The sequence below is a fragment of the Clytia hemisphaerica genome, unplaced genomic scaffold (assembly GCF_902728285.1).
Source record: "Clytia hemisphaerica strain Z4C2 unplaced genomic scaffold, Clytia hemisphaerica genome assembly, whole genome shotgun sequence".
Lineage (NCBI taxonomy): Eukaryota > Metazoa > Cnidaria > Hydrozoa > Leptothecata > Clytiidae > Clytia > Clytia hemisphaerica.
Window position 1 is genome coordinate 573,169 of NW_027104406.1, and position 17,347 is coordinate 590,515.

Genomic DNA, 17,347 nt, shown 5'->3' on the forward strand with positions numbered 1-17,347 from the left:
TAAGAACAAACTATATAAGAACATTAGGCTTCGATGGCCAAAATGTTAAGAACAATTTAAGAACATTTTAAGGCTTCACGGACTCTAACACCCAATTTCTAGAAAAATGGGTCAAAAATACTCAAAAATGGCGAAAATAAGAACATGTTCTTGACTTTGCTATTTCCTGAAAAAAATATGCCAAAGTCGTTCAAAATATATATTTGGCGTTGAGGGGAAGCAAGAAAAACTTTTATCTTATACTTTCCACTTTGTAGAGAGATATTCTGAAGTGGACTTCTATTTATATAAGAAAGAATTCTGCAATATTTAAAAAGTAATTACCAAGTAGACAAAAAATGAAAACAAATATAATGAGGTAGAAATAATATAAAACAAAAATAATAAAAATGCAACTCAAAAAGTTATTCTAAATGTGTAGAAGGAGCTACCACCGCTCTGATCACGATATCACGCATTTTTTTGTCTTCAATCACGATCAGGAAAATCAGCAAAAAATTTGGATGATCACTTTGAAAAGTCCCTATCACGCCATCACGAAAACCGCTTGGGGCCTCATTATAGTACTAAAAGCTGAAATCAGACGATTTTCTTAAAGCCACAGAGACCCTGAAATGGTTTAAGGTATCAAAGCGGACAAAACTTCCAATGAAATATAGAAAAATGAAAATAACGAAGTGACCAGAAAAACAAACAATATACCTAAGTTGTCCTTAAAAATCTTAACAAAAATTATAATAACAAAAAAAAAGAGAAATAAAACAGCCGTAATAACGGTTGCAAACTCCGGTAATTGTCATGGGTCAGCCTTTCTTAATATTCAGCCTTTCTTAAAATTCAAAAGAGTTTATCCTAGTAGGTGCGAGCGCAAACGCAAACCAAATCGGGAAATCAAACCGGAAAGATCGAACCCTACTTTCGCGATTGATCGGATTTACGCACAATTACAAATGAAAAACACTGATTTTAAGAAACTCCGTAACCGGAGTTTAACAAGGGCCGAATAAAAATTTGAACAAAACAAAAACAAAACATCTAAGCCTAAAAATTTGTAATAAATAACCATAAAAAATCTTCATAATATTCTAAATTATCAATTTTAATTTTTTTGTAGTAATAATTCAATAAATTTGTGATAAGAGTTCTTCTTAATAAATTTCATAGATATATGTATATAAGGATTATTTTATATCTTTGATTTGGTGCTCAAATTCTTATGATGTGCTTTTTGCGAAAAAGAATTCAGAAAACGCTGGGCTGTGTCATTAAAGTTGGTCTATAAGTTGAGATCATACCTGGAAAAGTTACGAAAAAATTTTTTTGAATGATACTTCATCAAAGATTTTAAACCTTTTTTTATCATGGAACCTTTAAAAACTCTTCTCCCTTAAGGATTTCGATTTTGAAAATAAAATAAAACAACAAATAAACAAACTCAAGAAGCCAGTTATTTATAGATAACAAAATCAAGGCTGTGATTTTCCGGTATTAGATACGGAGAAAAGCTGTGAAGGTTTTACCGTCTGATCACTAACTGTATTGTCTGTATCTTTTTTCTTGTCCTGTGCAAAACCAAAACTTAGCGAACCAATCGATTTTGTATTTATCGTTTCTCTCGATCCAGCTTCCTCGGTGACACTTCTCGTAAAAGTTGTTTGAGGTGATGGCTTTGAAACGTTGGCAAGTGGGCGTTTTGGTTTCGGTTTAACTAAGGGCGGGGGTGGCTTTTTAGCAACCTTGGGTGATGGTTTTAGAGAAACTGGAGGCGGTGCTGAAGATACAATACCATTCATTTTTCGCTTTTCGAAAGAGTTCTGTCGATATGTCACTGGTTTTGAGTCATTGATTTTAGATGTCGATATTGTATTTTTCAAAATGGCTGCAGATGATTGCGTTACCCCTGACAACTTTCTAGGATTGCTAGGACTACTGTTCGATGAATCACTAGCATTTGAATTACTTCTTTCGAATGCGTTTTTAAAAGCGTTTATATAACCGCTAGAGTTGGTTCGTTGGATCCCAGGATGTCCAGAGCTGATTTTTCGCATAACATCTGGGGACGAGGTTGTAGAGTTATTGTTACTTGAATCGGTAGATCTTGGAATAGGATTAGTGATAGGGCCGTTAGACCCTGATGAGTTTGTTCTGTGGAGCGAAGGATTTACTGAATGTAGACTAGCACTAGAATCTGGTCTCGAGGTTTCGATAGTTGCAGCAGTAATTGCGTTTGAAGTAATCTTGCTTCGTTCAGTAGGGGGAGTATTGGGTCCTGGACTAGGCGTTGAAGTACCTGAGGAGTTTCTGTTAGGTCCAGAGTTTGTATTGGAGGTCAGTGAAGTTGTGGATATCTGTTTACTACGAGCTTTCAGTAAAGCATATAAACCAGCTTTGGGAGGTTTTTTGATTGTCCCTGGTGGTGATTCCAGCTTGCTGATAGCGATGGGTGGTGAGATTCGACCTGGAAAATAAAAATAAAGTAAGAGTGATTATAAGAGGAAAGGAAAGTAAAATAAAAGTATACATTCTTTGAAAAAAAACAAGTGATACTTTTATGGACCTACCTGGTTATCAAACTAATCAATGAACATTGAAACAATGAAACATAACTGGTCAAAATACAAAAGAATAAAGACAAATGAAAACATATCTATTGGGAGAAACTATGAACACTACCGTAAATCACCGATTAAGCGCCCGGGCGCTTATTTAATTTTTCAGGCTCTGAGGGGGGCGCTTATTCAAGCGGGGCACTTATTCAAGCGAGGCGCTTATTTTTTTATTTCAGAAATTCGTATATCAACAAATTCGGAATCTGCTTAAACTTAACTTCAAAAAAGGATGAATAAAAGAAAAATCCAATTGACAATTTCTATCATTTAAATCTTAATCGTTTTTTTCTTTTTAAGACAATATCTTATTCAATCAATAACAATATCTTTGTCGTCGTCTTCATCTTCTTCAATAACAAGTTAATTTCTTTCGACTGTTAATCATCTGAAGAGAAATTCTTATCCCGGAAATTAGCCTAGGCCACCAATTCGAATAAGCGCCCCTCCCTGGAGGGGGGCGCTTATTCAAAGGGGGGCGCTTATTCGAGCGGGGCGCTTATAAAATTATTCTAACTAAATGGGGGGCGCTTATTCGAGCGGGGCGCTAATTCAAGCGGGGCGCTTAATCGGTGATTTACGGTATTGAAAAAGATTTTTGAAAAATAAAAAAACAAACTATTAAAAACGCTTTTCTTTATAAAACAATTCACTATCAGAAAAATGCACAGCTTAATAAATAAGGTTTACAGAAAACTCAAACCATGGCGCTCTACCGTGACATTTTCTTCTTTTAGAAAAAATAATAATAAAAATAATAATTTGGCTAAGAACATTGATCTAGGTTTATAAATGGTGATTTTTATAGATAAACATGCGTTTTTCAGCCAAAAAAAATAGTAAGTGTTTCTAGAAAACTCAAACCATCGCGCTCTAAGGTGACATTTTCTTTGTTTAGAAAAAAATAATAATAAAATAATAATTTGGCAAAGAATATTGATCTATGCTTATAGTTAGTGATTCTTATAGATAAAGATTCGTTTTTCAGCCAAAAAAAATAATAAGTGTTTCTAGAAAACTCAAACCATCCACCGTGACATTTTCATCTTAAAAAAAAATAATAAAAATAATAATATGGCTAAGAACATTGATGTATGCTTATTAATAATGATTCTTATAGATAAACATGCGTTTTTTGAGCCAACAAAAGTTTTTTGCAAAAATCTGCTTGAGCCATCTTTTACCTACATTCATGCAAAAAATCAGAAAAAATTAATGATCCAATTTTTCACAAAGTCCAAAAAACCCGTTTTTTAGCCGTTTTTTGTCCCAAATTTGCCCAAATTTTTTTTTCTTTCGAAAATCGGGCTCCGTCACATTTTGACCACGACCATTTTGCACCTTTGTACCAAAAATCCAAAGATTCCTATGATTCAATCCTGAGAAAAGTTGGTAACAGACGAACGAACGGATGAACGGACGAACGAACACAGGTTAATTTATAGGACCTTCACCCCACCGGGGTAGGTCCAAAAAGTGTTGATTGTATAAAGAATCAAATTCAAATAACTTGTATGCAGCTATGGAGCACAGTAGAATACCCTGACCTTTTGAGAAAATTTGACTTTCAGAGACTCCTATGCCCCGAGTTTTGTTTTAAATACTTTAAATTTTAGTATTTTGAGCCCTCCACTACAAGTATACTCGTAGTTGGCAGAGAACGTGTTAAAGACACAGTTCACACACATATTCGGAAAAGAGAACCATTTATCAAGGATACCTATTGAGTTTGAAGAAGGTTCTTGTGGTAATTTCCTTTCATGTTGTTCACCATCGCTTATTGGTTGCTTATTATTATTGTTACCATCTATTTTTTGTAGTTCTTCGTTTCCTCTCATTGTTTTTTCTTCTTCAGTTGAAATCTTTCTCTTTTCATTTTCAGTGTCGTTTGATACCTTTACGTCATCGTCATGCGCAGAGAGTCTTTCTACTGGTGGTTTTTCATCAGGTGGTATAGAAGTTACGGGCGTGGCGCTTTCTATGACAAGAATTTAAAAAGCCTGTTTACAGAAAAAAGCTCTTAAAATTAGTCTGTATAAAAGGATGTGACGTTTATTACATGTATATAGTATATAGGCTCCTCTTTCGAAAGCTATTTACAAAAAGGTAGGGGAGGGCGCTACTCTTTCTCCCTGGATTACTCCACTTACCCTGTACTAAGTACGAAGTTTTTGGTATTACCCGGCCAAAATTTGAACCCAGGTCCTTGCGCATCGTAGATGGATGCTCAACCACTGCACTACGGTCGCTGGATACTTGAATAACCATAGCTTCAGCCAGCTTTCTAGCCCCCTCCAACAAATTACTTTGTGCTAGGTCCTATTATCTCCCCCGTAGAGAGAAGTCAATGAAAAAGATATTCAAGTACCGTACTTATAAATGAAAACTGAAATTAACTTGTACACGTTTTTTATAAGAACAAACTATATAAGAACAAAAGGCTTCGATGGCCAAAATCTTAAGAACAAGTTATGAACATTTTAAGGCTTTGCGGACTCTAAAACATCCGATTTGTGCAAAAATGCTCGTAAAATGTGAAATATAGTGAAGTTATATACACTGAAGAAGATACAAACTAGCGACTAACCATGACAATATGTAACAAAAACCCAATTCAATTTTTTTTAACAAAAGGAATACACAAGACACAAAAGAAAGTGATAAGCTAAAGACCGAAGTCTGAGATCAGGTGCGGTACCTTGAGTAAGCATCTCCTGCCACTCTAGAGTCACCTGTCAGCTTAACAAGAAGAAAGAAATTAAAACATAGGCACAAAGTCTGACCATACAGTTAAGTACAGCAGAAAAGGAAAGGTTGAAAAGTCGGCCTAGAACCCGTTTTGGCGTCCCGTGCCCGAGCGGCCGCCTCAAAGATAGCCCGGGGTCCACTTAAAGCTTTTTTTATAGACTGGATGGCGCGATTAAGTACTTCACTGGACTCAGCGTCATAAAAAATTATCAAAAAGCAAAGTTCAGCCAAAAGTAGACTCTAGTCTACCTCAAAGAGGGAGGGAGAAGAAATGACAAAAAAAATGAAGAAAATTAAAATTAAACATACAGACATAAATAATAATAAAATATAATAAAAAATAAAATAAAAAATAAATAAATAAATAAAGTAAATAAACAACAAGTCCAACATTTTTTTGCAATTTTATTTGTAAATAAGGAAAACTCCTGACAGCAGATTTATATAGGGGGAAAAATAAGAAAAAATAATGCTTCGCTTGATGAGCGATGATACAAATTTAACCGAATCTGCTGCGAATCTTTTCAATTCGTCATGTCTACCAAAAGTCCTTTTTAAAATGTCCTTCAGTTTTTGAGGCTGAGCACCTTGATTTTTCATTCTCTCAATAATACTTTTAGCGGACTTAATGAATGGTTCAACTATTGAACTTGCGCGACCTATTCTCAAGATTTCTGCACCAATGGTGGAATAAAAGATTTTAGAAGTAAGTAAGAACATGTTAAGAACATTTTAGGCTTAAAATCCAAAAAGTTAAGAACATCCAGAAGCTTCAAAAACTTTGGATGTTCTTATAAAAAATTAAAAATTAAAAATGAACAACAGTGAAATCGTACCTATCTTCATGTTTTGATCTTTTTCTTCATCTCTTTGCATTGAATTCGAATTGTCTTCGTTATCTTTAACAACTTCAATGGTTTGGACATCATCATCTTGACATTGTCGATGAGATTCTTTTTCAATTGAGGGTAGTGTCAAAGGATATTGAGGTACTAATTCTTCTAAACTTTCTTCTTCTTTGTTCTTTTCATCTTCGTCTTCTTCTTCACATGTGTTTTCAATGAAACCAGTGTCCAAATCGTTGTTTGAATCTGAAAGTAAGTACACGTTTTTTTATAAGAAACACACTTTTAAGAAACATGAGGCTCAGAATGCCTAAAAACTAAGAAACATGCTGAGGCTGAGAATGAGAAAATAACATTTTTTAATTCGGTTTTTTTTTAAGAACCTTCCAATCCAGTCTTCCATGAGGCTGATTATGTCAACAGGTTTAGAAACATGTAAGAAACATTTAAGGCTCAAAAGGCCGATTTCTTAAGAAACATTGAGACTGCTTGGTAAAACTAGTTTCCTAAAAAAAAAAACGTGTAAATGTATAAGTATTATTTATTTATCAAAATAGGCGAGACGAGTAATTATACTCATGGACATAAAACTAAACTAAAGAGGTGGGCGTCAAAAATTGATAACATTTTGCTATAAGTTCAATCAAAGTTTTATCAGAACTTATCCCAAAAGAGCCTTTATGTTTTTTTTGTTAAAAGTTTGTCTAGATTAGGGAATTGGTAGTGTTATAGCATTTCATTAATTAATTAATGTATTTCTGGAATCTGCAATGTTAAAATCACCTCTGCACGCCCCCAGTCCAAATCATGCATCATGGCTCAAAAAAGCTGTCAAATCACGATCATATTTTGACCTCTGATCACGCAATCACGAAAAAAAGTTTTCTAATTCACGTAATCAAGCTAGAAAAAAGTCTCTAACATGCCATCACGAAAACCACTTGGGGCCTCCTGCACTGTATCAAAAATGAAGGAGTGTCATGGCTGATATAGAAAAGCTGGTTGACCTTTTCTTGATTCATACTCAACTTTAAACCTTCAATTCGCTTTCTTAGATTGTTTTTATTTTCATAAACTACTGATTTTTTATATCATTTCTTCAAATAAAACTTAATTTTGAGTGCATTTTCCGGCCAACTGGAACATAAATTTTATCACTAAACCTCAGCCCTCCCCAAAAAATCAAAATGCTTTCAACGACATTGCTAACCGAGTTCTTATACACGCTTTTTTTTATAAAAATGGTGTTTTCATCGTGGATATTCTTTTTTGGAAAAATCATCCTAAAATATTCTTAGGGTATTTTCTTACGTCAGGTTCGAAATTCAACCAAAATTTTATCAAGAAATACACACCTGAAGGAAAAAATGGAATTTTTGATGGTGATATTCTTACAATATTCTTAATTTTTTGGCCATTTTCATCATGGACATTCTTATAAAGTGTATTCTTATAGAAAAATCGTGTAAAAGAACTAGAGTGTCTTAGAAGGAATACTGACCGTTACATTGAAGCTCTTCTTCGTCCACAGTTTCTTCATTATTAAGTGCATCTACATCCACATACACTCGACAATGATCAACTTCATCCAAAACCATCTCATTGGTGACTTCATCAGCCTCCTCATCACCTTCTGTATGGTGTGATGTTGGATGAACAGTTGGTAAAATTAAATGCTCATCTGTATCAACTGCAATGTTATCTCCTTCCTTGTCATCGTTTTGTTCAGGAGAATTTTCTGAAGAAACAAATAATGTGTCATTATCATCATCATCACAAGAAAAGTTCATTTCATTTCTCAAACGTAATAATGACTGGCTTCCCTTTCACAGACAATACCAGGTCCCATGATGAGCGAACTAGGAGTTGTCTCGTTTGAACCGTCTTCGCTATGTTTTATAATACTGCTTGTCAGCGTGAGACACTGTCACGCAGATTTTGGGTCAATTGTGTTAATCCACGGCTTTAACCACTAGAGAAAAAGGCCAGCGCACTTTCACCTCACCCCACTGCGTAATATAATCGATATTCATTGTAAATGGAATCAGAGCTACGAGTGGGGATCGAAACCCAGACCTCCTGGACAAGAATCAAAATCGATACAGGCTACACTACTGCGCCTGATAACAATCATAATGGTAACGATAATTATAGATAACATACTAAGATAATAAGAAAATCAAAAGTCAAATTAATATTGCGATTGATAATCAAAAATCATACCTTTAAACAACTGCACTCTGGAACAGATTCAAAACATTTTAAAAACCATAATATCATGGAAAAAAATCAATAAAAGAGGGACATAAAAATAAAAATGATAATTTTATAATAATAGGACTGATAAATTTTCGACAAAGAAAAAATAATAAAGTATTGCATAAAGTAATAATAAACATAATAAATATAACAATTCAAAATATTCATAAAAACATAAATAAAAAAAATAAAAAACGGTAAACCTAGTAGGTAGGCCTAGTTAACTTGAGACTGAAATATAAATGCCGGTTGGCAGGATAGTTTGAGAGCTATTGATTATTACTCAATTGTGTTCATAATGTAGATCTAGAGCTCTATTTCTTGAAATAACCAGCGGAACAAATAGAAATTTCTCTAAGATGTAACAAAATTACAGCCAATTGCAACAGACAGTAATTTACTAAAAATACAAAAGCACCAGGCATGACATGGGTGAAGGCTCTACGGAATCTAACCAGGCAATAAATTCATATTAGGATGAGACTTATAGTCAGTTAACAAACGCATAACATCGCCTACAAATTACTATCTAGTTACCTGGCATACTCTCAAACCGTTCCATCAAACTTGGAGATGTAGGAGCTGAAATATCATCATCTATGAGTTCATCTGAAGAATCACCAATAACCTCATCTTCTTTTGAATCTCCATTCAGATGTTGAATTTCTTGGTTGGTTTTTGACATCTCTGGAGATGGTTGTGGTGGAAGAATGGATACAACATCTTCAGTGACAGGAGATAAGGATGGTGGTTGCCTTTCATCAGATGCTGCTGTTGGTCGATTCTCACAGACAAGATCTATTGACGAAAAAGGCGCTTTGGTATAGTGGTCATTGACCTTGGTTACTGCACAGGCGACTGAGGTTCGATTCCCACTCGCAGCGGTTCACTTGGCAAGTGAATGAACCTTCGCCCGGGTCAACCCATGCCATGTGAGGGGAATTGGGTAGTCAGTCCAAGGTGCTGACGGGGCGCTCATTGAAAGCGTCTATAGTTGCGAAAATAGGCCTCAAAGCCGAGGCCCGGAATTCCCGAGTTAAAAAAACCGAGTTATCCCGAGTTATGACGTCATTTTTGGAATTTAGTGACATTATTTTACATTTCATAACTCGGTTTATTTTGCGTCCTTTAACTTTCCGAGTTATTTTCCATTTTTTAACTCGGGAATTTTTGCTTCCTTTAACTTTCCGAGTTATCTTTCATTTTTTAACTCGGGAATTTTTTCTTCCTTTAGCTTTCCGAGTTTTTTTTGAATTTTTAATTAATTATTGAAGCTTTAATCTATTGATCCCATACCAACCAAAATCAAAGACATAACCATCCATTACCAACTAGAAAAACCTTAACCTGCTTTGAATAAAATGAATAATCAACAAACAAGTGAATAAAAATTAAAACCTGCTAGATAAACAAAGTGTAAGCCCTTCAAAAATCTTACAGCATAAATGCTGTGTAAATCTAAAAAAATACAGTAGGTAAGTGATGAGATAAAGCTATTTCAAAATTAATATTTCCTCCCTATTTCACTAAAGAATACTGTAAGTGACATGACAAGAGTCTTTCCCCCTTCGCTGTAAAAATTTTGAATGAATCACCAACGATTCTTGAATCAATCATTTCACAGACTATCCAGGGGTACTAGGGTTGCGAGCTGACGGGTATGTGCCGCAAAAAACTGATTTTTCGAGATTTCGTGACCCTTATTGGAACTTTCTTTACAAGCCTTAGGGGGACTGAAATTAGATTTGTGATTTTTACGACCCTTCGAAGGTCCAAAAAATACCCGTACTTGCCTTAGTACCCCCCCCCATAGAACTCATTCACAAAATTCTTCTTCTATTCAAGCAAATAGTAAATTTGCGGTGTGCTTGTGGTTTCGATCAATAGATTAAAGATTAAAGCTGGTGTTTTTTTATGAAGAAAATAACTCGGAAAGCTAAAGGAACCAAAAATTCCCGATTTAAAAAAATGGAAAATAACTCGGAAAGCTAAAGGAAGAAAAAATTCCCGAGTTAAAAATTCAAAAATAACTCAGGAAGCAAAAATTCCCGAGTTAAAAATTGGAAAATAACTCGGAAAGTTAAAGGAAGCAAAGCAAAAATTCCCGAGTTAAAAAATGGAAAATAACTCGGAAAGTTAAAGGAAGCAAAATAAACCGAGTTATAAAATGAAAAATGACGTCACTAAATTCCAAAAATGACGTCATAACTCGGGATAACTCGGTTTTTTCTTAACTCTGTTTTTTAACTCGGAAAAAATAACTCGGGAATTGCGGGCCTCCTCAAAGCCTCCTGCAACTCAACCAAATAGAAAAATTCAGAAAGATAACAATTAATTCAAATCCCATCGACAAATAATAACTGATCATCCTCATTTCTTATCTATCAGATAAAATATAATATATATTTTTGTAAGGTCATTGGTCGGTTGAAAAATGAAGCAATTCCATTGGTCGAAATTGATGTAACGGATAAAAAGAGTAGAACTTCCTTCAACTTTTCTTTATTCACGTGAAACTTTTTTATGACGTAATCTTTTTTTCAGGCAAAAAAGGTTAGGAAAAAACCTGTCCCCCATTTCGCGCAAAAGCGGAGACCGGCCATAAAGTAATCGTTCAAAATTGGGTGTGCGATACAAAAAGCCATAGGTTTGAAGCAATGGAAGGGATAAGGCAATCATCGATTATTGAAGAGATTCGAGTGGCAGAGAGTCGATTTTTCGAGACTGTAATAGATCTTACCCATAGTTCTCGGTGAAAGTGGACCCACTGGCGAAGTTGACGAACATTTCGGTGGTGGGTCATCTGGCGGTGGGGGCGGAACAAATTGAGGTGGCGCCCTGTTAGTGGGCGGAGTGGGTGCTTTTCGTTTCGTTGATGTTTGTTTCTCTGGTGGTTTTGCACTGGGTGGTTTTGGAGCCTGGCGTTTCTTTCTTTCCAGTGTTGTAACCAGCTTGGGTTCGCTATTTTTGGAGAGATTCATTGCGTGTACTTGACCTGCTAATGTGTTCAACTCATCCGCAAGTTGTGGTGACATTTTCGAATCTATTAAAAATGGACACAGAGATGAATTAAATAGAATTTACGGATAATGTAGCCCTGATATTTTCTATTAAAAATCTATCCAGATGTAGTCTCGCCAGACAACTAAAATCAAGAAAAAGTAGGATGTGATGAGAAAAACTGAAGGACATAAGTTGAATTAGCCCGGGGTCCACTTAAAGCTTTTTGATAGACTGGATGGCGCTGATAAGTGGCCCGGTAGTATATGGTAATATGCTTTTGCTTAGGCGGACTGTAAAACAGTCCGCCAGATTTAAGTTGTTTTTGGAAGGTAAAAACAGTATGAAGCAATGTTTTTATTTGAGAAAAAGGGATTGCAAATCTTTTAATCGTGTTTGTTTCTCATTTTTGATTATTATCTTTCAACTCCAAGTAGTTTTATTGTTATTTGGATTTTTAACATTTTCTTTCAAAATGGCGACCTCGCCAAATGCTCCTAGTCTACTTCACTGGACTCAGCGTAGTAAAAAATTATCAAAAAGCAAAGTTCTGCCAAAAGTAGACTCTAGTCTAAAGTTGAATTTAATCCCGTAACAGTATGACTGCTGTAATAAGTGTTATAAACAACTCCAGTCCAACCCTGCTAGCCCACATTACATTATCCTGTAACAGTATGACTGCTGTAATAAGTGTTATAAGCAAATCCAGTCTAACCCAGCCAGCACACATTACATTATCCCGTAACAGTATTACTGTATAATAAGTGTTATAAACGACTATGATGATAGTTACTCACTGTTGACTTCTCTGAGATAGCTTGTACCACCATGATCATCCACAAAACATTCGATCAAATATGCTACTGATGGTGAAGAAATCTCATCCTGAGTAAAGAAACAGGAAATAATATTTTATTTTGATGATGTTGCAATATTTCATACAGCAACGCGTTAAAAACCTAAAATAACATATATCCTGTTAAGGATCTAAACCATTGAGGGACTGACCAAAATAATATTGAAAAAATGGTACTCGTTATTGGGTCTGTTCAATTAATAGTGAGCTTATGTATGTTGAACGGTGAAAAAGAATGCGGCTATTATATTTTGATTTTTTTGATAGTGAGCTTTTGTATGCTTGTTTTTCTATGACGGAAACAATTAGCTTCTGATTTGTCTAGATCCTGACTGACTGAGGACGACGGTAAATCAGAACTTTCACCGTTCTCGATTTGATCGGTTAAAACTGCGGGTAGTTTCAAATCGCGTTAGTTACTCCGTCGTCCCTTTAAAAGTGCAAATACATAAACATAAAAAGGTTGGAGCAAAATGTACTACAGATAGAAATGATTCATTCCTTTAAAACCATAGCTAACGATGGATCCATACACTAAAAAACACTACCTAAGGCTAGCTCCATGAATAGTAATGCCTTTAAACTGTCTTTTGTAACAATTTCAGCAGGGGGTGAAAGAAAGTTAAAAGACACAAATACAGCGTTATACTTAATGTCTATGGTCAGGAAGTTGAGAGTGTAAGCAGAGAATTAATAATATATTACTATTGTGATATTTGATGATTATCGAGATTGCTCTAAATGCGATGAATCATTTGTATCAAAATTTGATACGGATATTTTTCATTGAGTTTGATATCAATGGAACAAGAATAGTGGATACAATATTGAATTATGAAAATTTCATGAAGATTTTGTCTGGTATGTCTGAAAATGAAATACCTTATCGGGGAAAACTTCGTCGGGGAAAATTTTCGTCGGTGAAAATCTTCGTCGGTGAAAATTTCCGTCGGTGAAAATTTCCGTCGGGGAAAAATTCGTCACTTGCTGATAGTTGGTAAACGCATTAAGGCCGGGGAAAATTTTCGTCGGGGAAAATATTCGTCACTTGTTCAAAAATTGTCACTTTTAAGGTACTTACAATACTTAGGTTGGCCAACTCCAATAATCCCTGCCACAATGAATTGTTGATCTGTAAATCAAATAAAGGGAAAATAAATGGCTGCAAATGCTAGAAGGGACAGCGATTCGATGTCTAATTAACATAGACCATGGCCAGTGGATTCAAAAAGAAAAGGATTCAAAATGTATGTGACCAACTTTTTGATGTTTGTTACTCAATTTGAGGGTACTGTTTCAGAATTTGAATGTTTCCAAGCTAGAAAACCCGTAGTTTTGCGTAATATCTCTTTAAACTGAGCAAAAAACATCGTGTAATACTGCAGAGATTTCTTGAAAGTTTTGAATCAAGTCTGTATAATTAAAATTGGAGTGAATTTATTGGAACCTAAGAATTTTCGCTTCCAATAAATTCACTCCAATTTTAATTATACAGAAATGTTGGGAAATACGCAAGTATATCCTAGTATGGAACAAAAACAATAGCACTTACGTTGAAAGTAACACTTGTCTTTCTTTTCAGCGGTTCTATGAAAATAAAGAGTTTACGAGTGTATAAAGTTGATTATTAAGAAGGCCATGGTATTAAGAAAGCCCCCGGATCTTAAGTCGCGGGGCAGGGGTTGTACTTGGGCAAAAATGAGTTCTGGGCATGTGCAGACGGTAAGGGTTGGTTTTTTAACCGTTATAAAAACAATACAAAATTAAAAGTCTTTGAGTAAGGATTTTCTCTTTTTGGAAGTGTGCGAAAACCATAAACTCTCCAACATTCTCCAAACCTTAGTACCCTATCACCCGGGTCCCAGGTCTAAATTGTTCTTACTGATAACAATAAAAAGAAATCGAAAACATACATCATCATCTGGCTGAATTTCTGTCTAGGCATAAAAATTATTACACATTTCGAATTCGATATTGATACCTTCCATTTAAAATTCATACCTTTGACAACCACACATATCTCAATATCAACAAATCTCAAATCACCAACATTTGAATTGCCATCCAATTTCTCTTTAGGTTTTCCATTCTCACGGTATTTTAAAAATACATCCTCCTTTGATAAATTATAGGATTTGTACACTTTTTCCAATGCTTCATTGAGTGATAATTGCCAAGAAATATCCACCGATAATGGTTTTTCGAGATTGTAATATATTTTCAATGGTACTGTCTCCTGAAAAAAAGTAGTTTGTAATTTAAAAACTAGTTAAAGAAAGCATCTCTGGACTGGATAAATTAGCAATTTGAAAAGTGCAAATCACGTAACCGTATCAAATGGGATTGTAAAAATAATAAAAAGTAAAAATAGTAAAAAGAAAAATTCATTAAAATAGTAAAGAGTATGGGGTACGTAGGTATTGTGTAAATCGAACGTTTTACTTCGGTATTTCGGAATCTTAAAATTGGTTCAGTATCGGAAATAGACCTTTTTGTAAGTCGAAAAACTCTAAAGGGATTTTATTTTCAAAATTTCGGAATTTTAGCTAAACAGCTCAAAAACAAAAGAAAAGTCGGTAATGAAACTAATGTATTTTTAACCGGAATTTCGGAAATCACGACAAAATTCATCAGTGCTTCGGAAGTCAAAACCCTCGTGCGCACCCCAGTATACACATATTACCCTTTAGTTAAATTTGAATAGAAATCATCTAACAAAACCAAAATGGATCACTTACCTTAACACTATGTCCCAATGCATCTGCAAACTAGAAAATAATGAGAAATGAAATTTAAAGTGATACACCTTTTTTTTATAAGAACAATTTTATAAGAACAATGAGGCTCAAAAATGCCAAAAAATAAGAACAATTTAAGAACAGTGGAGAGGCTGAAGTTAAACTTGTTTTTTACCTTAGAAAAAATAAGAACAAAATAAGAACAATTCAAGGCTCAAAGTGCCAAAAAAATAAGAACAGCCGAGCCTCAGCAAAAATTTACTGGTTCTTCTAAAAAAAAAGTGTAGTTAGACTTGATGATTTTTTATGATATAGAAAACAGGCGCACCTTGTGCTCGTGTCAAAAGGGGAGTGGGAGATGTTCTTTATTTTGTTTAAAAACGATGTGTAAGTAAATTGATGTCCTTTAACTACCTTTTGAGCATTTTCATCGTTTCGAAAACGTGCTCCATAAGTTGTTTTGTCAAGACTCCATCGAATGAACGTATCTTTCTTACGAACATTCTTTATATCCTTGGTCGTTGACAGATAAACCTATTAATTAAAAGTAATGAAGATTTTTCATTGAAGAATACATTCTAATTCGACGTTTTATTATTCGATACGCTCCATTATCGTGAAATTTATAAAACTCTCATAAACGACGCTTTACTTCAATAAATCGATACACTCCTTATTTTGAAGATTTCAATTCCCCTTGAAAGTTATATTAGAGAACCTAACTAAAGTTTGATTTTAGAATATGAAATCTTTGAAACAGTTAGATGGTAAATCATACAATAGCTGAGAGTGAGATATAACTTTTATAGCGTTAAAAGAGGCCCCCCCAGCGGTTTGCGTGATGGCGTGATTCGGACTTTTTTCTTGCGTAATGGCGTGATTAGAGATTTTTTTTGGCGTGATGGCGTGATCAAGGTTTTTGGCGTGATGAGTGATAGGGCAAAAATTTGAGGCGTGATGCGTGATTTGGGCTATTTTTCGCTATTTTTTGCGTGATGACAAATTTTAGCGATTTTCGTGATGCGTGATGGAGAAAATTTTTTTGCGTGATGGCGTGATTAGGGGTGCCGCTGGGGGGGGGCTCTTAAAAAATGCAAAACCTTTTGTCAAATAAATAATAAAAGAATAAGATATGGAAAGTGAAAATAAAGCTTTTCTATTGGTTAAAACAGTATTGATTCCCAAGTTAGCCAATGAAACATGATGCCAAAAATACGCGGTCTCAGATACCCTTGGAAGATTCAACATATTAAACAATAGCTCAATATTATGTATTTGACAGTGAACTGTAATATATATTGTAGCAAACAAGATCATGTCATAAAAAGGTTTAAAAATAAGATCATATACTTTTTGTTGATTCTTCAGATAAGACAAATGTAAATGTCTGGTGATTCCATTACCACGAGTAATCCATTCCACATTGATGGAAACGAAACCGTCTTCTACAGAATCCCAGGCTTTGGTGGTTGAATTCAAACGGTATAAAACAGTGGTTAAGCTGAATGGTTCATGACTTGGTTGTTGTTGTGTGGTGTCTGTTGGTGATTCTTTTGGTTGAGGGACACCAGGTGCACGACTTTTCATTTTTTATTTTTCGTTTTTATGATTAGTATATTCATGACCTAAAATAATGTTTTAAGTCAAATTTAAGATTTTGACAATTACGTATCGTACAAGGTTTTAGAAAGGTGAATAACCAATCTCGTAAAATACATTTTTATTTTACATTAACAATTTCATAAGAATGTGAGGCTGAGATTCGGTAAAATAAATCAAGAACAAGATAAGAACAATTTTCATAAAATACTAAGAAAAATATGATTTTGAACCGCTATTGAGCGATTGAGATGATATAGTAAAGGAACGTTATAGTCAAAGTTCACTAGTAATACACCTATTGAGCCTGAACTAAAGTGAGACTAGATTCGATTTTACTAATATTAAATGACATCAAATGTCCCTATCGATGCTCTCATTGATGCAGAAATTTCAAATCATTTGACATTGGTAAAATATACCTATTGAACCTGAACTAAAATGAGACTGGATTCAATTTTACTAAGTATTGAAAAAAATTGAATATCGGAAGAAATATTGTTGCTATTGTTTTTGAAAACCCGCGAAGCTTCTGATTGGTCAAGCACTGAAATTCTATTGTAATGTCACGTGACCAAGTAGGATTTCCTACCTAACCACGGCTTACTTTTCAGCCGAAGCACACCATCTAGCCCTTCGGGCTTTATTAATCTATGTCTACTATCTGCTATTTACTCTAAGATGTCAAACATATCT

At 34.6% G+C, this 17,347-nt stretch overlaps 1 protein-coding gene across 1 annotated transcript; it reads right to left on the reverse strand.

Moving 5' to 3' along the window:
• Nucleotides 1-1,378: 1,378 nt before the first annotated feature.
• Nucleotides 1,379-16,678, reverse strand: LOC136820106 (putative mediator of RNA polymerase II transcription subunit 26). Its single transcript, XM_067076344.1, has 13 exons — nt 16,403-16,678; nt 15,467-15,586; nt 15,053-15,082; nt 14,316-14,550; nt 13,867-13,901; nt 13,396-13,446; nt 12,256-12,343; nt 11,199-11,501; nt 8,996-9,256; nt 7,701-7,937; nt 6,191-6,445; nt 4,327-4,584; nt 1,379-2,458 (listed from the first exon to the last, which is right to left on the reverse strand). Exons 1-13 carry the CDS (start codon nt 16,637-16,639, stop codon nt 1,467-1,469), a joined length of 3,102 nt encoding a protein of 1,033 aa, XP_066932445.1. The 5' UTR covers nt 16,640-16,678; the 3' UTR covers nt 1,379-1,466.
• Between the last annotated feature and the right edge of the window lie 669 nt (nt 16,679-17,347).

Bases quoted from the DNA above. Each gene is read 5' to 3' on its own strand.
- LOC136820106 (XM_067076344.1), bottom strand. From the start codon at position 16,639: ATGAAAAGTCGTGCACCTGGTGTCCCTCAACCAAAAGAATCACCAACA. The intron at 15,587-16,402 runs GTATATGATCTT...TTTAATTAATAG, and splicing joins ATCTGAAGAATCAACAAAAA to GTTTATCTGTCAACGACCAA. The intron at 2,459-4,326 runs GTATCCTTGATA...TTTATTTTCCAG, and splicing joins ACCTTCTTCAAACTCAATAG to GTCGAATCTCACCACCCATC.